Genomic DNA, 25148 nt, shown 5'->3' with positions numbered 1-25148 from the left:
ATATTTGGAATCTCTGCAGGGAGACAAGTAGAAGTTTGGTAATTTTCCCAGGAATTGCCAGTGAACAGGTAAAACTCATGTCATTTTCTGAGTATTGCCTGAGCAGCACACACATACCAATAACCCAGGCCTAACCTGAATTGTGACATTAAAAAACTCCCTGAGAAAGTTTACTGTGCCATTAGTCTTACATTTGTAACTATGTATCAGCTAAATTGTCAACATATTTTCTTTCACAGTTGCTATAGGAAAACTACCAAATCTTTTTGGGATTTTTCCAAGTTTTAGTTATGGGAGAATCCTATCAGCTGCAAAATTGCCAGGTTTGTAAAGTCAGTCATCCAAAAATAGATTTACTATCAAACAGGCCTTGAAAAGAAAGAGAACACAGGAATATCTGTATGCTAGTTCCCTTTAATAGCAAATTACTTAAAAAATAAAACAAAAACAAGAAAATAAGTCTTAAAAGCTTACAGCTGCATATAAGTTTAATAACATTAGATAAGCTTAAAAATAATGTATTTATTAAGTAAAACTGAGTTAAACCATCAAACACAGCAAATTCAGACAGAAAAGCTATCAGCAAGACCGCCTGTTTCTTACCTGATTTATAATTTTAATTCAGAATTATTTGTTACTCATTAACAATTGGTTTCCCTAAAAAACGGAACCTGATATAAAATTCATGTTGTCAGTGTTGTAAGGTGAATGATAAAATGGTTATATCTCTATCCCCAAAAAGTCTGATTTGCTTTTCTGAAGAAGATATATCCTGTCTTTCTTATGAGGAAACAGGAGGAAACATTTTAAAAGTTAAGTAACACTCAGGGATTTCATATTTCCATGAAAGGAAATTATAATATTGGACTGTACTAGAATTTAGTGTAAGCTTTTAAATTACTCTTATTGATGTCTGAGTCTTTTAAGCATGGAAGACACACAGAAAACTATGATATAATGGGGAAACTATAGTCATTGTACAGAAGTTATGCATCACAAATCTATTAGTTTTCTAAACACTAAGAGTGATCCTGTCAAGAGTGTATATTTGTATTTCCAGATAGAAGAAGGGGTAAGGTTTCACACCCCAAGACATTAAATAATCACAAAGCCAGAGGAAATACTTCTCCCTGCTTTATTAGTTGCTTAAAAGGAAATAAATAAAGGATGAGAATAAATGTTGAATTGGAAGCTAATGCAAAGAAATCTGTATTGTTGAATGCCTTAAGTTTTTATAAAGGCTGATAAGAAGACCGAGTTAGCAAGGATATGAAGTAATTCAGTATATTCAGACCTTTGTTATTGAACTGCAATGGATTTAACAGTGTTGTGTGTGGTGCAGTTTAAAGAGTGCTAACATTTATTATTGGTAAATGTAAGCAGGAAAAAGCAAATGTGGTTATACATACACGTTAGGCTGCAAATTACCTACTGCCTCTGAGAAAATAGACTTTGAAGCCACTGGGGATGATATTAGAGATTCTTGGTAAAGGAATGAAGAACAACATATTTCATTGCCACAAAACTTCAGTCTCTTCCTTTCAAAGAAAACAGAAAAGGGTGAAAAGAAAGGACAAAGATACCAATAACTTCCATGTAATGAGAGATTAACTAGAGTCCTCAGTGAGGACAAGAGGCAACTCAGGGTATATGAAGTTCTGAAAAGCACGGGGGAGGTGATTAAGCAATGATTACTTGTTTATTTCTCAGAGCACAAGAACAAGACAGCCCTCAATGAAATTACAAGGCAGCTGCTTTAAAACAAACCAAGGGAAGTACTTTTTCATGCAGCACATAATTAAACAGCAGAACCCATGGGATACTGTGGAGGTCAAAAAGATGAGTTAATTCAAAATATATTAGAAATGTAAGATAGGCTTATGAGTGGCTATTAAACATCATATTCCAGATGAAATTTTCAGCTTGGAAGTCCTGATGGCTACGGTACAAGGTAAAAGGATTGCTCTCTTCCTTTGTAGCCAGCTTTGCTCTAGTTCCCTTTACTGGGCTTCTTGTGCCTAACCCACTACAGAGTTGCCATCTCATTCCTTCTTGAGCTCTTGTGCCTGACTTTCTCCATCTGTCTTTCCCTTCTTCCAGCTGTTTTCCGGATCAGCTGTTTTCACCACTGCACAAAGCCCAGATGACTGAGGCCTGAATACAGACAGACACGCAGTCCCTGTCCCTGGAGCTGTGTCATATCCCATCCTGCTCCTGTGGTGGCAGAAATAGGTGGAGGCCAGTCACATAGAGGAAATATGAAAGGGAGAAGAATGCTTATGGTCTTCAGAAATATTATGTGTTGATCCCCTGAGTATGTACAGGGATGATGTGTGGCTTTCCCCCCATAGGCAGTTGATGACTCTTGGGCAGTTTCACAAACACAGTGAAAGGCATTTCCTTGATTCCAAAAAAACTACCATGTCTAAACTTGAAGTCACCGTCCCAGAGGTACTAGATTTCCTCAGTGAATAAAGCTTTGATATTATCTGTAATGAGTGTGTCATAAATCACTTTTATTCTGTTCCCAAAGGCAGATCAATGTTTTTAGCCAAAGCTCCACAAGCAGCCTGCTTGTGGCAGACACAGCCCATGGAAAGTTCCATCCAGATAGTTTCAGGCTGGCAAATTTTAAACTGGAAAGAGCAACTTATAATGGAAAACGTTAAGAACTCTCATGCATGGCTATCCAGTTCTTACAAACCTCTTACTTTCTCCACTTAAAGTACATGTGTGCATGTATGTATGTGCATATTTTCACATACATTCAAACTGGTACCACTAAAATGAAACTAAGAGAATGTTGTTTCTGTAAATCTCCTTCCCCACTGAACAGCCTTTGCCTGGGTTTTCCAGCTCAACACTCCCTTGCTCAGCATAGCAGAGCATTTGAACATGGCACAATACCATTTTAAGCCAGTATTACAGTTTCAGCTACTACAGTTGGCAATTACTTGAAGAAAAGAAAACGACCGGCCTATTGAAGAGTGTGTAACCAAGCCCGCAAGGACCCTTTGGGATATTCCAGGTTGCGAGCATGCCAGCAGCTGTGAGCTGAACAGAAAGCTTGCAGCGCTGACCGAGCTCTCCTTGCAACACAATACCACATTGTCCGGGGCAAGCATAAGAACACTCCTTCAGATAAGATGAGCTTGGCAGAAGTACTTTTTTAATGCCCACATTTCACTTGCAGCATAAACTTATCACTTAAAGCTTACTACTAATTTTTCCTCCCCCCCCCCCACCCCCGGTGAAGGGTCTCTGTGTAAACAAATAAGTAAGTGAATGAATATTTCTTCCCGGGCTGTTTCGGCTGTGACGGCCCAGCTCTCCCGTGCTTGGGGCAGCTGCGAGTGGGCAGCTTGGCTCTGCGGGTGCCGGACAAGCGTGTCCTTTTGGAAGGAACCTGGCGCCGGGAGACTCCGCCGCGGCAGCGGCTGTCTGTCCGTGTGCACCCGGCCGAACTGAGCCCGCCGTGCTACCGCCCCAGGGCACCGCGCCCGCGGGCGGCGGCATACACGGCCCCGCGGACGGCGAGGGCTCCCCGCTCCCCGCCCCCGGAGCCCGTCCCGCCCCTCCCCGGCCGTCGGCGGCGGCCCCGCCCCACGGAGGGCCCCAGGGCGGGCGGTGCTGGGAGCGGAGCGGGCGCTGCTCGGCGCGGAGCGGGCGCGGCAGCGGCGGCGGGAGGGGCGCGCAGGTGGCGCCGGGGCCGTGCGGCGGCGGCGGGACGGGGGGATGCGGCATGGCCGAGCCGCCCGGAGCCCCGCACCGCACCACCGGCTCCACCCTGCTGCACCCGCTGAGCGCCCTGCTGGGCATCCCGCTGGACCAGGTGAGGCTGCGAGCCGCGGCGGGCCCGGGCGGCATCCTCAGCGCCGATCCCGGGCCGGCAGGCGCGGCGGGGCCGTCGCTGTCACGCCGTGTCTGCCCGAGGGCCTCGGCAGCAGCGCGGTGAGCCCGCGGTAGGAGCGGGTTTGGGCGGGGGTCGGGCTCCTGTCACCGGGAAAGCGTTTCGTTTTTCCCGGCAATGCCTGGCGCTTTTCCTGCTCTCGCAAGAAGTCGCTGCTGGATGCTGCTGGATGCTGTCAGTCACGGTGCTGTGCTGACTGCGGCAGAGTTTGGAATGCTTCAGGAGCTCGGCTGCTGGTCCACCTCTGGGAACGGCGTGGGGGGGATGCGGGGTGCCCTGTAGGGAATCCTTACCTTCAGGCACTGCTTTCAGGGCTGCAGGACTGCAGAAGCTCAGAAGTCACTTCCAGCCTAGTCCAAGTGCCTGATGGAGTTGCGAAGTGCATATATGGAGACAGGCAGAACACACAGACACACACTCAAGTGGTCTTCTGGGAGGGCAAGTTTGTGTTAAATCCTTAACAGCATAATAGATTTTTGGCTGTGGCGGTGTTTTCTAATTGTTTATAGTCTCTTAGTTAACTTTATCCCTAACAGGCAGAAAAACGTTGCTCTCCCCCACCCCCTGCCTTTTATTGACTCTCAAGCTTGCATGCACCTGCTGCCTTCCTGCATTCTTTCAGCGACAAGGAAGTTCAGTCTGGAAGTTTGTGCTGACCAGAAAAAGACTCCACCAAGCTACTAGGAGGTTGAGCTGTGCTCTAAGAAACCAGGGCAGCAGAGGTGTGCTTGGTAAAATATCAACAGGAGATTGAGATTTATTTGCTTTCTTCTGTTTGCAGAGTGAGTGGTGCTATGTGTCATTTTTTACTACTGTTTGTTTTTAAAGTTGAGTAAGGAATATGTCATTTTGTAGATTAAACTCCTTCATCTAACCATACCAGTTTTCCTTTTTTTTTTTGACAGAAAACAGGTTTTGATGCAAGAAGGGGGATATGTTGCTCAACACTAAAACAGTTGAACAATAAAGGCCTATAATTATCTGCGTGCTATTAGTTTAAGAGATGGCATGTGAATAGTGATAGCTTCTTTTTTGAGGTATTCCATGCCACGATTGATGAATACAGGAACACCAAAGAAACCAGGAGTAGCAAACATTTACTCTTCCAGCTTGTTTGTGGTGCCACAGTGTATGTACAGTGTTTGGCTGACTCAGTTCCCAAACAATGAAGTCTTGACAGACTGCCGTTTTTCTTTCTAAGCTTTCAAAATCTTGCCCTCCCATTCAACTGAGGTGATACAAAGATGTTGTTGTCGGTGGAGAAGATTCTTGTGCTCTTCTGGGCCTGAGGACGCCTCACTGCATCTGGTTTTGTGCTGTGTTTGTCCCTGGGCCCTTGTCTCATAGGTGCTGGTGGTGGGCACATCTGTGTTTGGTGATTTGTGTCTCAAGCCCACGGCAGTAAGCAGGGGCCACGTGCTCTGGGCTCAGCAGTGTGGCTGGGCTGTGCAAGTGTGTGTGCAGGCATAGGTGCTGTCCCTGTCCATGACCCTGCTGGCTCCAGTGGCACAGGGCAGTGATGGGCCAGGAGGAACCCCCCTTTGCTGGGGTTCATCACAGAACTGCAGCATAGCTGCAATGAAATAGATCTTTCCTCACCTGAAAATCCCCTTATTTAATTGTCCCTGTAAGATTATGCCATCAATATGTTTTAAAAATTTCCCCCACTCCTTTTGCCCCACTGCAGTATGCTGCACCATGCCAAGCATCAGGGACTTCTGCTGTCCTGGAATAGGATGTACCCAGACTGTGGGTATGTGTGGAAGCACTGTGTTCTCTCAAATCATGAGTCTCAACTCTGACCTGTAGTGCTAAGGCCCTCAGAAGCAAAATAAAAACTTTTTCGCACGGCTCTTCAAGTAGATGGGTCGCTTACCTTCCTCATGAGAATGAGACTGTTTTGCTGAAGTGGGGAGAAGTTCAGTCACTTGCTCCTCTGCACAGAATAGAGCTCTGTATATGAAAGACAACTTTGCCAGATTTGAACCATGTGGAGCTGAGGTTCATGTTTTTACATGAGCCCCTTACTGCAGTGCTGACAGGCTCTCTGGGCCTTCTGCTCAGTGCCCAGGCTGCAGCAGGGGAGGTATCTTTGGTTTGCCACTATGTGTCCACATCATTGTGCTCAGCCTGTTGGATGCTGACAGCCCCAATCTCCCTTTGGTCCATGCAGCTGGCAGTTCCCCATGGCTAGCCCTGAACCTTCCAAAATGCTGGGAAGTGCCTGGAGAGTGAGAGGCAAAGGTGGAGTTTAGACCCTCCAGATCACTGTGGTATGTGAAATCTGTATATGTCTGTGTTAAATGAACAGAGGAATTGTCTCTACTTTTAAAGAGATGGTTTTCCATGAGAACTGTGCTATGAGAGAGATTTCACTCTGTGTAAAAGAGCAGAAAAAAAATTGAGCTGAAGGTCTGAGAAATGAAGGTTGTAATTGTTACCCTTTCATGGCCAGGGCAGAAAAGCTGTGATAATGGCACTTGGAAAATGTTTTGTCATCTCAGAAGCAGCTGTTGTATCACTCACTATGGGAAGCATAGCTGACTATGAAAATGTTGTTTTTCACATTGGTGGTTTTCTGAAGTAAAAAATTGCAACTTGGGTTTAAAAGCAGCCCAGAATTACAGAGGATGGATGGAGTTCCTTTCTACACTGTGTACTTGGCAGACCGCTCACATTTTGTTTAGGAGTCAGTGCACTGCATGAGGACATAGAGGTGTTTTCAGCTTTAGATGCTAAAACAGTCCTGGTGTATCAGCATGTATTTGCATGTCTCTTCAATGGATGATTGATCTTTGAATTTAGCATTGAAATATTACTTTTTAAAGAAGAGCTATATGTGGTAACAAGATTAATGATCTTGAAAGATGATGAAAAGACTCTCTGTGTTCAATTAATTCTCATATCTCAGGAAAGCAGACTTTGAAGTTTAGCCGACTTGTGTTCTAAAAATATCTGTCTAGGTCAATGATATACCTTCAGCAGCATTTGCAAAAGAAATTTGGGGTGTTTTTTATTTCCATGTCGTGTATTCCCGAAATCATTGATGCTGGAACGTCATCCCTCCTGTTTGCTTATATAGTGACTTTTGGCAAAGTATACACTTTTTTGTTATATATGCCCAAAATAACCAATTTCGGGATATAGTCCTCAACCAAAAATCAGTGAGATATGCGAAGTTAAACAATGAACTCTTAATAGCGTAATTTATGTAAACAAAGTGTGTGCATATAAAAATACTGTGAAGAAATAAATATACTATTTCAAGCCATATTAAAAGTAATTTTAATGGCATTGTTTATTCATATGCAGTTTTACCATGCCTTCCTAAGCTCTAGGCATCTCTAGAAGTGATTCCTGCTCGGAGGGTTAAGACACATGATTAAAAAGTTTCACTTCTCAAGGTTATTTTGTAGTACCCTGGATAGCTTTCTAAAGCCAGGTTACCTATCGCTTTAGAAGTAGCAACCCTGGTGCTAATGGTCAACTGCTGTACTACAAACCTTACATTTTGACAGACCTTGTTACCCTGACCTATTGTCAGACAGCACCAAGGTTGTTAACTTTGAGGGAAATAAGTTCAGAGGAAATTCCCTCAAAAAAAGTATGAGCATCTTCTCATGTTTATATCAGAGGGCCTTTAATTTTGGTGTTTTAATTGATGAGGCCAGCCATGTTTCCCCGAAGAGGAAAAAAGAAGTTCACTTGAACTTAATTTTGTCTTTGTCTGCCGGTTGGAATGAAAATTTTTTCATTTTAATTATTTCATTGTAGGTCATCTGCATATTTATATTTTGGCAGCAGTTTAAATAAAAAAAAATAACTGTGGAGGGATTCTGGGACGTGCCTCTGAATCTTGGGATAGTTGGAGTATTAAAGATGTCTTTCTACCATTCCTTAAGTTTGAATAACTCTGTACAAAGCATGTTCATGAGCTGGTTTAAAAGGAGAAAGAAGAAAAAAGTATATGTATCTTTTTTAACTTTTGCAAAGATCAACGTGTATTCTGATCCCAAAATCAGGGATGGTTTTGTTAACTTTTTTTCCTTAACCTTTTTTCTTTCTGACTTCAGTTTTACTTCTCTGCTTTATGATTTAACTAGTCAGAAGGTCTGTTAGATCCAAGCCTCTTTGCATGACTTTTCTTATCCACTTTTTGGGCAGTGTAAAGTCAAATTAAAAAAAACCAGCTTTCTAGAAACTTAACAAACTTGAGTCTGTGAACTTTGAGGATCTTTTAATGGTTGTCAGTGGAGGCATTAGAAAAGGGAATGCTGGGGAAAGAAAGGTGATTTGTTACAGACCAAAGTGAGATAACTGAAGATGGAAGTTCATTAAAGATTCAAGTGGGGTTTGTATCAGGTTTTTAACTGTAAAAAGCTGCCCTGAAGCACCGGCAACAACTGCCGTGGTTGGTATGAACTATGCTACATTTCAATTTCCTAATGCTGTCATTTTACAATTGAAAATTCTACATTTCCATTTTGAATTGCAGCAGTATTTGTTACATTAAATGCCTCCCTGCTTAACACACTCAACTGCAAAAAAAAAAAAAAAAAAAGCCATGTAAATTTTAGTTCTTTGAGAAACAATAAATAAAATGAAATTTGAATTAAACACATTTATAGAGAAATATTACTTACATGGCCAAAAGCAACTAAAAGAAAGTTTGATATTTTCTGATTTTTGAGTACCTAGATTTTTTTAAGCTGTTTTTCTTTAAGGAAACCATTAGCTTTTTATTACAATGCCATGAAGGACAAGGCATGATGTAAAGAACAGAGGAAGAATCTTGCTGACCCTCGTTTGGGTCCCCAGTTACACAGGTGCTTGTGAACTGGGCAGTCCATAGTGCATTTACAGGAAATCCAGTCTCTGACTTGTTTCAGTCACTTGTTCAAGGCCTGGGATTCTGTATCCTCCTGGGACAGTGGTATGGTACTTTCTTCCAAAGATTTAGGCCGTCTCCAAAGCATTTTTTTCTGTTCAGGTCAGCTATCACTAACAGTTGCAATAAATACATGTTCTCCTCTGCTTTGGAAATGTGTGCTGCCTTTTCCAACGTGTTCTCACTGTGTTTGGCACTGTAGTCTGGTACCTTATGGCTGATGTCTTGATTCTACGAGTGTAAATATTTCCACATCCCTCATGCCTTGAAAACAAAGCCTGTCCTATTAAGTTTTTAATTTGGCAAGGAACAAAAGTGCAACTGGAATCAGCTGCTCACAATTTTCCCCCTTTTAAGCACTTTCCTTCTCATCTGTGTTAAACAAGATCTGGAAAAATAAACGTTGATGGGCTGCATAAAGTTCCCCAAAACCTTCTCTGCACATTAATCACGCCAGCACTGATTTAGTGGTGCTCTGCAGCTATTTTGAGAAAATCTAAAGCAGTGATGAAGACTCTTGGGCTCCAGCCTAGGGGTCTAGGCACTGAGCACAGAGCTGGCTCTGTGTTTTCGGGGGAGCCCCTGATGCTCAGGGATTTGCTGTGCATTTGCCAGCCTGGCACGGTATTTAATACTCTGGCTGCTCCTTGGCTCCCGTTACAGTTCACAAGGATGGGCAGCACTGGAGGCAGGCTTGCCAAACTGCAAAGTGGTGCTTCTAGGCCCTGGGTAGGGGAGGCTGCAGCACTGGGCCTGGCATGACTGCAGGAATCCAACCTTTTGTGCTTGTCCAAAATCAAGAAACCAGTAACATGAGTTTTAAAACTTGTCAGTGGGCCACATTTCACTTCGAGTGAAAAAAATCCCTCTTAGCGTGACTTAGTAGTTACAGATAACCTTGAGGGTACCAAACCTCATCTCCCGGATGCTCCTGGATAGTCTAGTGAGGATCATTAAGGAGATCTTCCAGAAACTCAGGCCTGCTCTTAAAAGTACAGCCTGATGCAAAAATTTCTACGGTTAGTTTACTAATAGTGGTGAGAATGTTTATGTTAATAGGTGGTTTGGGCCAGGAGTGTGCTTTGGGAAAGAATCCCTTGACTGTCCCCATTTGGCACCCTTTGGACACAAAGTGGCCCTGGAGCATCTACACGGGGTGCCCTTCTGAGAATGTGAAGCCAAAGGGTGCTCTCCAGGGACCTCCAGTGTTGGGGGGCACGCAGCTGAACTTGAATTCAGCCCCTCTGAACTGAAACCCTCCAGACAACGACGCACAGGAATGAGGCACCTCGCCCTCAGCTGCTTTGCTCTTCAGACCCATTTTTGCTCCAGCTCAGCCCTTGCTAAGATGGACATAGTGGAATTCTCTGACTTTCATCTGGAGGTTTCTTGGGAGTGCAGCACTGGTCAGGCTTGTTTGGTCACTTTTGAATAGGTGGAATCCAGCCCGGTCTGCACAGGGCTCAGCCGGGGCAGCCAGGCAGCCTGTGCCAGCAGAGAGAACGGCCATGGACACGAACAGCCACGGGAAACCCTTTGGGTGGTCCTTTCCCAGGACAAGATTGCATCAGTCCCCCTCCTTACGACCTTGATTGGAAATACTTCTTTTCACGAGTCCTTTTTTCCCCCAGCCGAAAGCATTTTTAAACAGCTTCTGCAAAATCACAGGTGAGCACAGATGCAAAAACAAAAGCACGCATTCCGACATAAATGGTTTTTTTAGTAGTTTTTTGGATGGGGACTATTTACAGTATGATGTATCCATAAGAGATTTGAGTAGAAATATTTTTTCTCTTGTGTTTCAAGCTTTCCTCATGATAAGAAAATTCCAGGCTTTTAAAAAAAAAAAAAATCTTAATAATGTGAGGAAAAAAACCCTTGTAAACATATTTTTGAATAAAATATGTTGAAACATTTACAAATTTCCAAAAAATTTGTTCTTAATCATTCCTCTAAGTGTTAGTAAAATACCGAAACGGAAGGCAATATTAAAAACTAAAATCCAAAGTATTATATAGACAGCTTTTCCAGCCAGGAATTATTTTTTCTTCTTTTTTTCTTCAACAGGAAGTAGTACTCATTGATCTGAAAACTTTTTAAGAAAGTTAATCAATCAGTCTGTAGCATGTAGAGTGCTGCCATGCTTTCTGGTCTGAGGCAAAACAAATACTAAATATCAGAACAGTTCTTCATTTCCCTCTTTCTGGTTGCTTTGGCCTTGTGAGATTTGAGCACCCTTAACATTTACCTAGTGAAAGACTGGCTAGATAATGGGAGTTTTGCCTGTCCCCTCATGTCACACCCTGCAGTGTAGTGGGTGGGAAGCTGTCTCAGAGCATGTGAGCTGCCTACCTACCTAGACTTAAGCAAAAAGCAAATAGACCTGATTGTGTGTATCGGGCAGCTATATCCCAGACAAAGACCTGGCAACCCTATGGAATAGCAAGTTTAAAATTTTTGATCAGTGAGAGATTATATTCCGTGGTCTTCAAGTTCAGTGAGTGTGTCAGTCTGGGGGCATCTAGGATGAAAAAGGGAGGCAAGAAAATTTTATGCAGAATACTAGAAAAGCTACAAAAACTAAATAACAATTTCAGGCCAAGAAACAGACTTTAAATGCTGACTGTCATGAGCTAGGTGAGTGTTTGCTGCTTCCATGGGCCCTGGTCTTGTGACAAAGCTCTAATTGGACATGAGCAATTTCTTCGTTTGTGGTTTCTTGTTCAAGTGCAATTTGCCCTGGTATGCAGATAGGTCAGGAATGGGGAATGCAAAATGACAAGGCAAAACCTAAAACAGTTGAGGACCCCCTGCTTTCAACATTTCTTGAATAACTCCTGTACTTGTTTTCATTGTCATGTTATTGGTTTTAAGTAAAACTTTTTCTTTTTAAAAGACCACTGAGTAGAAAAGTTTTAATTTTTAACTCTTCCATCTGGCTTAAATGACATTATAAATTGGTGAAAGTAGATTTTTTTTTCCTTTTACCACTGTGAGGTAGTGTTAAAGGGAGTAGAGTATTGACCATTTATCTCATGTGCACACACACGGAGGGCAGGTTCAAATCCCTGACTCCTATGGTTTGCTTTAAGTATTTATACCAGCAAATTCCACCTGATACATCAATAATTTATAATTACTCTGTTCACTCACAAGTGGAGTTTAAGTAGTCTGACATTTACACTTCTTATGTGTCAGGGTTTCTCAGGATATTTTGCCAACTGTGCTGTATTGAGGGTGAAAACGAAGTATAGACAAATGGAGACAGTGACTGAGAAGTTAATTTTTTAAAAATGAAATTCAGTTTTTGATGGAAGCATTAGGCATCCACGGTGAGTTGTAGGCACTGTTAGGACCCAGAGCTGTCCATGCCTTGGTGTGTATATTTGTGTTCATGCTAATTCTCTAGAGGCAAAAAAATGTGGTCTTTAGTTGCCACGGCAACAATAACACTGCACTCAGAGTATGGGTGGGTTTTCCCTACTTTGTACAAGCATGCTGGAAGTGTAGGCCTGTTGCTGTGAGACACTGTGAAATATGATAGACTCATGAGAGAGGAAACACTTGTTTGTTTTTGTTCGAAGAATATAATTTTAGTTTTGTATTACCTTTATTGCCACTTCTCTGATAGGGTGTTATTTCCCAGTTTGCAAACCTACCATCGCAGAGAGGAAAATGGGCTCAGCAGTTTGGAAGAAGAAAGTTTCAGAGGTGTTCTGCTGATGCTAATCGGTAAATAAAGCGAGGATTAGAACAAAGAATGGTCAGGGCAGAGTGATATAACTATATTTCTGTTCCATTGTGGTTGGTTTTGTCAATGAAAAGATGACTGTAGCTGTTCTTTGCCATAAACCAGAATGAAAATTTGAACTAGATAAAAGGGAAAAAAAAAACAGGGTAAGCTTATTTTCTTAAACCTGCTATAGCAAAGTGAAGGAACTGAGAGGTTTGCTTTAGAAATGTGACTTTTAAGAAGGATCATGGTGAAAGTGTATGTGAGCAGCATGAAAGAAATCAATCTAGGCCTTAGAGTGATAGAATGTGTTGGAAGATCATTTAGCTTCAACCCTTATGCCAGGGAACCTTCCCCTAGCCCATGTTGCTGAAAGCCCCAGGTGGCCTTGGACACCTCCAGGGATGGGGAGTTCACAACATTTCTGGTGAAGTGAAGAAGGGATTTATTCACTTCTGTCTCCCAGTGTTTCTTCACATTTAGAGAAACATGTGATAGGCTGCAGATTCAACAGTGGTTAAAATTAAGGTGTTTTTCATCTAGTCCAGACCTGGCTGTGAAACCCTTTCAACATGAGGCTCCTGAGGCCAAGAACTTGGCCAGAGCCAACTTGGATGTTTATATGAAAGACATGAGTTTCTAGGCTAAGCGTAGCTTGAAAGAAAAAGCTTTTGGAAGTACCTGTTCTTTTTCTGGCTCCTCTCAGGGCTTGTCCCCTCTGCAGGCACTGGTTTCTGTCAACCCTGCCCCTGGTGTTGCTGATGCCTTTAGGATCCTCAATCACTGCTGACAGTCCAAAGCATGGCTGCTTCCATTTTTTATGGGTGAGTGGCTCTGCTAGAGTCATCATCCCCTCCCAGACCTTGACTCCATGCTGGGTTTATTACTTGGGTTTCTTCAATTGATGATAATATAGCAGGAAGCACCAGGTCTCAGCAGGGAAAATCAACCAACACTCAGGAGAAGTCACTTCTCTGACATCCCACATCCAGGCAGCCCCAGCTGACCTTCTGTTTATTAGTTTATATAAGAAGTAACTGGCTCCTTATATGATTTGCAGTGTATTCCCCTGTTGTGTTATCCTCTTACTTTTCTGTTCTGATTTTTAACTGCTGGGGGATTTTTGTCCGTATGCTGAGCACTTCCCCTCTGTTCATTTCATGCTGCATATCTTTTATGCTGTATTTGATAGTTTTGTGATCTGCATATATTCTTTGAATAGATTATGCCAGCAGGTGTCTGGTGAACTCTGCCTTTGTCGTTTGATAGGATTCTGACTTCCTGATCTGTAGTCTGTTATCTATCAGTCATAGATTTTTATGTGCACCATTACCTTAGTTGCCTAGGTGTCTCAATTACACTTCCTGGTTTGTTTTATTTTTTTTTTTTGCCTAGATAGAGTTGAGTTAGGGTTTAAATGATTATCAGGAGAAAATAGATTCTGTATCTGCCTTCTTTCTTTCCTTTTCCTGTGGCACTTCAGTTTTTGAGCATAGTCACTAATAAGGATGATGTACCTGTCCAGTTTTAGAAGACCCTACATGGCAAGTGTGCCTGTTTTCTGTGTCTAGGATCCTGTTTTTGCAAATGCTTGGAGAATTTCTGTCTACAAGATGGTGCTTTCATTTATTTGCTGACAGGTGGAAGTAGTGGCTTGTGCCCTGGAAAAGCTTCAGGTGGTCTTTGGGGACCCAGGTCATTGGCCACCTCCAGCTCCCGAGTCTCCTCCCCCTTGCCCCATACAAACTCCGTGCTTGGGTGCCTCCCAGCATCAGAGAAACTGAAACACTCCCCAAATCTGAATCTGCACCGTAGTGCTACAGTAACAGTGGGAAAAACACCATGTGCGTTTTGAGATAGTGAAGTTTGCTCAAAATCAAACCTGGAATGCTTTCTCAAGGTGCCTCTGAGATATCCAGATGTTAGGGGTATAAAACATTGCAATAGGGAGGTGGAAATGCATTTTGTAAGGCAGCTGGGCAGATCATGCAATGTCCTAGATCTTTCAAAGCATGTTTTTTTAGGCTTTATGTGTAAAGCTCTTGCTTGAATGGGAAATTATAATTGTTTATGCAACTTAAAGGATTGTTGAATTTCTTTTCCCTGGCTATGTTCAAATTCTTAGGGTATTTTGAGAAGAGTTCACTTGGAGTTTTTGGAATTTTCTTGCTGTACTTCGTTTCTTGGATAAGTTGCCTGTCACTGCACAGTAGGAGCATGGCTGTAATAGTTTTAAAATACAAGAACATTCTTCTCTTTTTTCCCTAACTTTTGAAGAGGAAAAAGTGAGACTTATTCCTGTTGCCTAAGAAAAGAAAGTTAAGTTTCTGCTATTGCTGACTCATAGGCATGGCAAGAATACAAAAATACCATGATTAAGCAAACGTGAGTGAAGTTTTTCCTCCTCATATCACAGTTGTCTTTGGAAAATATCAGTGTTATAAACCAAAGTTCTGCTGTACTGCATGCAAATAGAACTGTAGAGCTCCAGTGGGGGCATGTGTAAAGAAGGCTTTAATGAGGCAAGGAAATGAAATCTTCTTTCCTCAAATATAGTATAGTGCAAATAAAATTAATTTATAGAAAAAGCCAAATCTCTCTTTTTTTTTTGTTTGCTTGCATTTCTTCATTCACCAACTGATGCTTGTTCATGCTGTGTGTTTTCCTGTTAGTTTTTGTTTTGATTTGGTTGCTAAGTATGAAAACTAGGAAATGTGGGCTTTTTTGGGTTTTGTTATTTGTTTGGTTAATTTGACAGGGCAACCCCTCAAATTCCTTCAGAGCATGACTTTTTTGAAAGGTACTGATGATTTCCAAATATGTTAGTTTAGTGGTGGTGAAGATGTTAGACTTGTGCCAAGTCCTGAGCACTTGTCATCTCCAAGTTACTTGTTTGCAATAGTCTGAAGCAGAGTGCCTAAAATTAGACATGCTCCAAAGTTCAGCTTTCAGAGATATTTGCTGTAGATCTAAGGTGCTTTTAAAAGGCATAACTAAACAGCTAACAGGGGTTATGTTCTTCTCTTTTTGCATGGTTCACGATCCAAAATAAATGATCATGAAGCAAGTATGCTGCAAATTCTGAGCAGAAATAAGGAAGGAGAAAAAAAGCCACAGCAGGATATTGTCACTGTACACATTTTGTTGCTGTCTTCTCTTCCTGCTACGGTTCTGAAGGGATTAAAAATAAGTCTGCAGCCCACATAAATTAAGGTTAGATAGGCATGTCATATATTGAAAGGCACAGAGCAATACTTTTACTTTTAAACTGTGGAACAATAGGAAGGACCAGTATTTTGTGATTGTGAAAGTGAGCATCTGGAGCTGGCAGTTAACAGAGGTTTGCTGTTTCTACATGGTCACTCTAATAGCGAATGAATTAAATGAAGATAATTGTGCTTGAATTGGAAAAAAAAAAAAGCAAGCAGCTCATACACAGCTCTTTGGAAGTAGGCTAAAAATGAAGAAAATAGCTATCTAGAAAATCTGCTGGCCAGCAGAATCAAGTGCCTTGGGGAAAATGTGTGAGTCAGCGAGCTTCTGGAAAATATAAAGTTTTCATTGTTTTTGAAAGAAAAAGAGGGAGTTTTACTCTCTCTTATGTTTGCAAATATAATTGTCTAAATATAAACTGATTTTCCCAATTAAATGGTTCTGACTAAGGTTTACTGCCAAAAAATGTGGTTGTGCATATATTTCCTACCCTTGTGCCATGCTTCTTTATTTCCCCATGTGAAAAACCTCAACTTTAGGGTAACAGTGCTCCCACACAATGGGTGTAGTCAAACACCCTCGATTTCCTGCTTCCCCAAGCAGGTGCTACAAACCTCACTTCCTCCTGTCCTTTTCCTTGCCTAAGCAGTTTTTCTGTCTCAGAAATACACAGGAACAGCACTTCCAGATGGAGTGAAGAACAAAACAAATGCTTTCGGACAAGCATAAAAACATAATATTGGGGTACATCAACATAGAAGGGTGAAGATCTACGTTGCTGTCTTATGCTCCAACCTAGCAAAATAAAGGGAGGCCATACCCTCTCGGGTAATGCCGTCAACAGAATTTGGTGAAAGAGGTGCAGAAAGTATTCCCAGCCACCTTTCACTGGCAGAAGTGGACACACAAAACTTTTGGGAAGCCAGCAGTAAGGGCCAGAGAAAATATGCCATGAATCTACAGAAATTTTTTTTTCTTTAGAATTAAGTGTTAAACCAAAAACTGAAGTGTGAGAATCTACAGGTCATTTTTGAAAACTTCATTTCTTACAATTAAATGAAGTCCAGTTTCACAATCCAGGGATTTCTTTTTGCTTCTGGTAAAGTTAGTGAGTGTAGTATAAATACTGTTTATAAGTCTGCACTGTACATTTCTGCATCTAAACTTACTTGTCTAGAGTACTTTTAGAGTAAAAGTACCTGTTTTAGAGTTATGCTTCAGGATTTGACGAATTGCAGCCTAGAATTGCCTTTTTCCCCATTGAAATGAAAAGAAATTTAGATGGACTAGCTCTGGCATCATGGTGAGTGTTAGGACAGATAAAATCTATTCTTTCTCTAGCAAAGTCCATGCATAAACTTTTAAAGCACATCCCAATATGCTAATTTTCACAGTGCCCTTGTTTTAAGTTACTATGAACATGACTGAGCATTTAAATACAGGATGTTCCAGATTTTCTCTGTTTAAGGGCCTAATAAAGTGTTACATAATACCGTTGTGGTGTCTGAAAAGTTTAGTCTTTGATCAAGCCACTAATTCCAAGGATAATGTGCTTAAATTTAGCACAGTGCTGACAGTTTCTACAGTGGGGGTAAAAAACAACTTTCTTTTGGCTTAGAATAACCTGTCAAGTTGGCACTTTTTTCCCCTTACTGATATTTGTTTCTTTCTGTTGTGTGCACTTACTGGATATCACTGGGATAATGAGAACAAAACTGCTCTGTTTGTATTGGTTTGCATTTTTAAAGACCACTGACATTTTTCTATAGAGAAGGAACTGAAAATAGAATTGCACACACATTGCAGCAGCAAGAATGGGGAAAGTTATTTTAGATGTGCCAGTTCCCATTCTAGTGACAGATTGCACTTTAAACCTATTGTTTTATTTTTAAATTGATGAATATGTGCAGGCTCAAGGCTTTCATCTGGCCTGAAAGTTAAGTGCGTTTCTGGATTGGGACTTTACCAACACTGCTATAAGGATCCTGCCATTCCTGCATTCAGGCAACTCCCATTGGTATTTGGGGAAGATAATTTACATTGAAGTCAGAGAAAGACTTGCTAGCAGGGTGGTTGGATAGACAAACATTTGTCTGTATTTCTTCTTTATGTTTTGAATAAATCAGCTGTGTACTTATCGGTTAGACAAACAAAGTGAAAAGGTGCCTGACTTACTGTGTTGTGTTCTAAGTTTTTAAAAATTAAACCTTTAAATATGGAGGGAGAAAAATCAGGTCTGTATTGATGCTATTCTTAGTGCTGCTACTTTGAAGTTATTTACTCAAAAATGCAGATGTAGACACTGGATTGTAATCTCAGGATCAGTTAGTGCTTGAGGCTGGTGAACTTGAGTTGGATCATGTCTAATGAGACCTGTCTTGGTCCTGCTTCCTTTTTGGTGCTGTGGTGTCCATCCATTGTCTGTGGTGGATGACGGGACACAGTGTTGTGAAGTGGGAGCTCAGCAGTGCTCTTGAGAGGTGGTGTGGAAATAACTGTTTGGGATTTGGGGTACTCATCACATCTGAAAAGACTAGCTGGGGTCAGTATCTGTTATCCAAGAATTCTTTCGTGAGAAAAAGGTAGGGAAGTGGTGTGTTTAATGATTATGGAAAAAAAGGATTCAAGCTCTAGATACTGAGCCCTGAGCCCTGCAGGTGGCTTAGAAAGAGATGGGGGAAGCAGTGCTGTGGTGTTCCCACCCTGGGAACTTCCTAGAGTTCTAGGGACTTTCAGAGAAGCCTTTGCAGGGACTCAAGTGTCTGCTTTGTCGTATTTTGCCCTCCTGGAGTTGTTGTCTTCCTTGTTTCTGTTAGTTTTCACTTAAGCATCTCTTTCCTAACTTTACGTATGCTTAAAGGGGGCCTTCTCTGACAGAAGAGCTGGAACGATGGAGTAATATGGTGATAAGGTCAGTCTGTTCCCTCCTGATCCGTATGAATCTATGCATAACCGAGGAGGGTACACGGTACAAGATGCCATCTTTCCTACCAGAAGTACTTGATCCAAGTGACTCTTGTGAGGAAGCAAAGCTGGTAGTTCTGGCATTGGGTTTTTTTGCTCATTAATTTTGTTGGGCCTTTTTTCTTGGTGTGTCAAACTTCTTTGGATAACACCACTTCACTCCTCTTTTCCTTTTTCTCATTAAAATACCCTCTATACTCTGACCTGCTGGCTGTAGTTCTGCTTTTAGACATATCTGACACATAATACTTACTGTGCAATACTCCACCTGCACAGAGGTATGTCAAATTATGCTTTGAAAGTATTTTTTTGAGTTAAAGGTACTGTAATTAGTGTGCTGCCTCACTGCTGAGCAGTCTGAAAAAAACGAGACAGATCTTCTAATAACCTAAGGGCATTCTGGTTTAAAAGAACCACCAGAATGACTAAAGGCTCCAGATTGTTTGATTTTGCTGCTGTTCCTATTACAGGTAAGAATTAGTGCTGGCTGTCTTAGATACAGGGGAATTTTGTCATTTGGCATCACTCGCTGAGAGAGCAGTAATTAATAAGGTACAGGTAGTGGCAGAACATTGCTGCACATAAATGATCATTGCTTAAACATCTGTTCAACATAGAGGGTCATTACAGCTCAATGTGAGAGCTGTTTACAGTGAGCTAAAGCTGGTTTTGGATCAGGTCCACATAATAAATTTATCAAAGGTAAGTGTATGGGAGTGTGACTTAGCATTATGATGTAGGTTTCACTTCTCAAGCTTACTTTTGACTTAAAAGTTTTTCTTTTAAAATTTTTGATGACTCAGGGTTTAATCTATAACTATACTTTGTGTCCTGCTAGTGATTATTCTGCTAGTGGTTTCATAGAGGTAATCCAGAAAGAACATCTGTTTCAAGTTTACAGTCTAAATCATGGAAGGATATTTGACCCTGTAAGTAGGGAAACAGAATTTACCCAGGAAAACAGCACAACAAGCCAAAATACTGTCAGTTTTGTATATTCTACTTCACCAACTCCATTTTCTGCATGCAACTGCACAAAAAATGCCAAGGCTATGACAACTTGCTGCTGCTTCTGAAGAGGACAATAATCTTAAATTAGTCATGCATATACGCTTTTCTCTCTCTGTCTCTCCCATGAGAGAAATTCTGTTTTCAAGCCTTTGTTTCTGTCCTCCCCAAATCTTCCATAGGACTCCTACGATACAAAGCCAGAGACGTAGGTTGTTTCTGTATATTACTGGAGATGTGACATGTCAGCAGTGGCATCAGTATTTCCCCAATGTAAATTAATTTGTCTCCCGTCTGATCTGTGCTGATGGCAGTCCGCAGTGCCTGGCCATGAACAGAAAATGCAGGATCCTGCAAAGTGACAGTCAGTTCTGCTTCCTTTACAAATGCCTGTTTGTGCTGGCGCTCAGTGCACTGAGTTCTGTGCGAAGTGATACCACTTTGGGCAGTAAGGGGAGCTGCATGGATGATGTAACACAAATCCTTTTCCTTCATGGAAGCCTAAGTTAGAATTCTAGCAGTGGGAAACTTGACATGGTCTCTATGATATTGCCCTCCTTTTTGGAGGTGCTTGTCCCCTCCCTGTGTAGAGCTAAGTGATCTCTGCAGAGAATATTTGTCCTTATAGTTCATAAAAATAGTCTGGAAGATCAAAATATTTTGAGAAATTTCAGCAAGTATCAGATATCTTTGAGATCTGATTAAAGACTATTCCATCTCTCATTCTTAACATGCCCCTTCTAAATATCACACTTTTGATGTTATGAAATGCTGTAATAACAGCAGGTCTGTTTTTCGACATCAAAGTAGAAATATCTCCAGCAAAATGAACTTAAACATGCTGTTTGCCAGGTGTCTTTGGTTATATGTGCAAAATAATCTTTTAAACATGGAAAACAAATTACTGCGTTTCTTTAGTTCTTGCTTTATTCTTTGTGAGAAAGGCATCACCCTGGAAGATGGGGCTGATCTCTGGCAGAGTGGAATGCTTTATTATGGCATCCCCTTTCCAAAATACTATTCAAGCGTTGTACTCCACAGACAGTGGTTTGAATTGAGGAGTTGCTATTGCTGTCGGTAGTTTCTGTTAGCAAGGTTCTTTATGCTTTTCTAAATACTGAAAACAGCTCTTTGGTAATCTCTAGTACGTCTGTGAATAGAGGAGAAAGTCTAATTTACCAAATAAAAACCTTGTAGCAGTCTCCTAAAGTAGTGCTCAGAAGCTCATTGGTACATGGCAACAAATACAGAGTATCTTGACCATGAGCTGTAACTTCATCTTCCTACTGAACCACCATGAGAGGCCTCTGTTCTTGTGTCCAGCAAATGAAATGCAGATTTTAACATTTATTCTCTCATTTGGCTGGAAAGTCCAAGGCCTGGAAAAATTGTAGAGGTATCTTCTGCCATATCTATAACCTGACTGCATCATCTGCTCAATACTGAAGTGGACATGGACCTGGATGCTGGCTGGGAATATTCTGACAGCCTGACTTTGCTCAAACACACTTGTACCTCTGTCTGTGAATGTGCAACATGCCTGGTTTTTGTCCAAAGACTGTGTGCTCTTGAGGACACACCAGCACCTTGTCATCCAACAAGGGGCAAGTTAGCAGTGTGACTGCTTGTACTGATTGTCAGAGTTACAGCATTAATAGGAATTTCACTTACAGAGGATGGTCTGGTTTGGGTAATGGACTTAATTGCCATTTGGAGTTTGGAAAGGACTGCATGGTCAATTTGTTATATTCTCCTAGATTTTTGGAAAGTGAGATCAGATTTTCTGCAAGCCTAAGGGAGGAAAAATGTAGTAGAGGAAAAACAAAGTATTTTTGTGGTCAAAACAGAATGCAGGATATTTCCTTCTGATACTTAACTGTAAGGAAAAGGTTAAAAGCTCTAAAATAAGAGGCTATGTGTTTGTACTTAACTGTCTCTTCCTCGAGTGTGATCTAGTAACCTTCAAATGTATATTGCCACTTTTTTAAACAGGGAGATTTGCAGATGCAAGTTTATGGGGTGAGCAGAAATGAAACTTCCTGAAGTAGGTTATCAGTAGCCTACCTTCAACTACAAGAAGTAGTGACCAAGACTCTCTGTAATGATTTGGTTTAAAGATATATAGTCAGGTTTTGTCTCCTCTCATATTTTCTGTTTTCTATCTCAAGAATTTCTAGCTAGGAAAAGCACTTTCTCTTTTCTCCTTTTAAGATTTTTGTGGGATTTTTTTCAGTGCACCAAGCAACACATTTACCTCTCTCTTTGGAAATCCTCTACGGCTCCATGACTTTCCTGTTACAGGGATTTGACAAGTTACTACTTTTGTTTGAGGTTTTTTATTCCTCCCCAGCCTTCACCATGGAGCCAATTTGCACTCAGAACAAAAAGTGATAATTGTTCCTATTCAGTGTTATTGACATCAGACTCATGTCCTCCAAAGGGTGAGATTTTTAGATGCTCCTATTTAACTCCAGGTATTTGGAACGTTTATTTTGTGATTTGCCAACTGGCATTTGCCCTTAGAAGTGCCCACTTGCAGATGGTTAATTGGATCAAATAAAATACTGAGTAAAAATTTTATGGATTTCCTCTGAGAGTGGTTAGGAAGTTGAAGAGATGAAGAGTTGAAGAGATGACTTTCCTATGTAAAAGGCCCTTCCTGTTAATGGAGATGACTGAAAATGTGGTTCCAAATCCCTAGGCATTAGTGTTTCCCCTTAGTACAGTACCAGTCCAATGTTTGCCAAGTTTCACCCTGTTAAAAATGGGAGAAGATGCAAAGGCTCAAGACAGATGGAACTGACCTTTTATGTACTTTGAGGTCTTGGATTATAAAATGGAATTGACCTTTTATGTACTTTGAGGGCTTGGATTATAGCATAATCCAATTGGGGGATCCTGAAACAACTGTGTTTGGCTATTCTTGCATCAACAAGATTGGTGGGCTGCTTTGACCTGATTGCTAACTTTGTGTAAAACTCAGATTTGCAATCTAAACATCACTGCTGAGTTATTGCTACTACAGAATTTGAAAGAATAAAGGGAGGAACTACAGTTCATTTTTTTCCTTTGTTGTTCATACCTGCTGTGGATCCATCCAGCCTTTTAAAGTTGAGACTAATAAAGAATTAAAGGATTCATTAAGCAGACAACAATAATGATCGACTCGGTTGCGCTGGAGCTGTTCCAGATTTTCTCTCTCTCCAAAAGTGTGGATATCTTGTTTCTGTATTGCAAGGCTGTCTCCAGCTGGCTGTGACTCAGATACAAATCTTCCAGATGTCGTTGCAGAATACTGTGATGAGACTGCCTTTCTGTCTTCCAGTGTTTAATCATGGAAAATGAAAGGAAGATACTGTCTTCTTTTGGCAGCATATCATGTGCGCTGATTCCTAATTTTATTACATCTTACTCTCTAGAGCATGGAAGAAAGTGACTGTAAAAGGCAAAGGTGTTTCCTTTCTGCTAGCAAAGTTGAAACCAGATGTGCAAAATTTTGGTGGCAACACCGAATAGATATGACTAGTTAAAAACAAAAGTCAAATTACTTGCAATGCTGAAAAAAGGTTAATTTGCATGTAAGTTTTATTTCTGTGTTATTTTTGTCTGGACACCATTTGTCAGTGTTCAGAAGCCCTGAATTTGCTGTTTATAAAATGTTTTTAGCAACAGTGGAAATAATCAAAAGGAATAGTATGAATCCTTTTCTCTTTGAAAAGGGAAAGGAAAGAAAGTGTAACTTAGTTCACTTGTGATGCAGCACATCTCTTAAATTCTTAGGGACCTGTTTACTTGGATGCCTTAAGTATGTAGAATGAAGAATAAAACTAATGTGAAATGGAATGCAGTAAAGTCACTGTCAGATGAACTGTCAACCTTTGTGTGTATGCATGTGAACACTGCATGTGTTTAAGATTTACGTAGAAATAACCAATCAGAGGTGGTTATATGAAAAGCTGTTGTGTCCCTCTATTCCTGTGTGTGGAACAGAGCAAATCTGTTCTATTGCAGATTATTGCTTGCTGAGTGCACTGGGTCTGTGATGTTTGGCTGCTCTGCAGGAACACCCCTTATAAACCAAAAACGGATTGAGACGTAAGGGTGATGTTTTGACCTGGTACAAGGCTTTGCACCGATCCTTGCAAAAAGGGCGCGGTCTTGGTTAATTGTCCTGGTTAATTTGCACAACAAAATGAAGTGGCATGGTTGGTAGCACAGGTAACACATGCTCAAAGGCATGTGAGGCTGCTGAGCCGTCCTTCGCTGGATGTTAGCTTGTTATGAAGTCGCTTCCGCTTTTTTGCCGCTCCGGCCACTGTCATTCCCTGCCTTAGCTGTTTAAATAGTGTTACAAGTGTGTCTGCTCTGGGATCGTGCACTTTCCTTTTGCTCTGTGTGTGAACCTCTGGGATCCCAGCATCCTTAACATCTCAAACTGGGCACACAAGAGCCGGATGAAAGTAAAAAGCCAATGCCTGCTTATCATGATGGCTTTTACTGGTGTGAAGCTTCCGTGAGTGGCGCTGCACAGAGGGGGCCATTGTCTTGCAAACAATGAGCCGCATCAGTTTCTGCGAGGCTTTGCCCTTTCCTTCTTTACTCCAGATCAGAGAAGGTCTGCATGCCACAGAGTTGAGCTGCACTGCATGTGCCAGTGTGACGCTAAGTTGGAGCAGGACTGGGTGGATTAAAGTTCACAGAATTGTCAGTGATGAGTTGGCACCCATCAGTCTTGGGAACTTGCTTAGAAAGGATGCAACCAGAACAGCCCTGTAGGGGCTTCAGCAGTTCCTGCTGCACCTCTGGCCGTGGAAGCATGGGAGCAAGGTGTTAGTGTTTTGAATGTAACTCTATGGTAACAGACAAGTTCAGGATTTCTACTACAAAATCTGGATTTTGTGAGACCAGTGCAATTTTGTTCTTTTGCTCTATAGATATCGCACTAAAAATGAGAATTACTCGTGTTGGTTATAATTCTGTGATACTATTTATTATAAATGCTGGTTGCTTGCATGAGCAAGAAATGAATTGCTGTTGTCTCTGGTCCAAAGAACTAAAATTCAGCATACCTAAGTATTTGAATTTTTGCATTATTCTATTGCATGACTGCCTGCATCACTGAAATAAAGCAACTGCACCAATGAAGCCAACAAATGTTTAATGAAAGTATTTGCATGAACAGGCTAACACCATTTTGGATGTAGTCCACCAGAATAAAGGCACTTTGGGGCTATAGTATCTTGTTAAACACACTGTAAATGTTTTTGACAAGAATCCTGTCAGAATCCAACCACCCCTGGACAGCCAGCATGTCAGAGCGTTTCCAAGTGAGATGTATTATCCTGTCCTGGACTGATAGCTCCAGATAATCCTCTAATCCAAGTGATTGCTTAAATATTGCAGCCTGTTTAGTTTTGCTTGGTCTGGGATGA

At 41.3% G+C, this 25148-nt stretch overlaps 1 protein-coding gene across 1 annotated transcript in view; it reads left to right on the top strand.

The window, feature by feature from the left end:
* The first annotated feature begins 3742 nt into the window (after window positions 1–3742).
* The window catches only part of MBOAT1 (membrane bound O-acyltransferase domain containing 1), a 56536-nt gene continuing 35130 nt past the window's right edge, over window positions 3743–25148 (top strand). The window contains exon 1 of the mRNA XM_066189260.1: window positions 3743–3832. Coding sequence (XP_066045357.1) covers window positions 3743–3832 — 90 coding nt within the window. The remainder of the gene's footprint in view (window positions 3833–25148) is intronic.

The sequence above is a fragment of the Chamaea fasciata genome, unplaced genomic scaffold, assembly GCF_029207755.1.
Source record: "Chamaea fasciata isolate MVZ Bird 193981 ecotype frontalis unplaced genomic scaffold, bChaFas1.0.hap1 SCAF_1, whole genome shotgun sequence".
NCBI classification, from domain to species: Eukaryota; Metazoa; Chordata; class Aves; order Passeriformes; family Sylviidae; genus Chamaea; species Chamaea fasciata.
The sequence above is the reverse complement of the archived record's forward strand: the minus strand, read 5'-3'. Positions and strand labels throughout refer to the sequence as shown.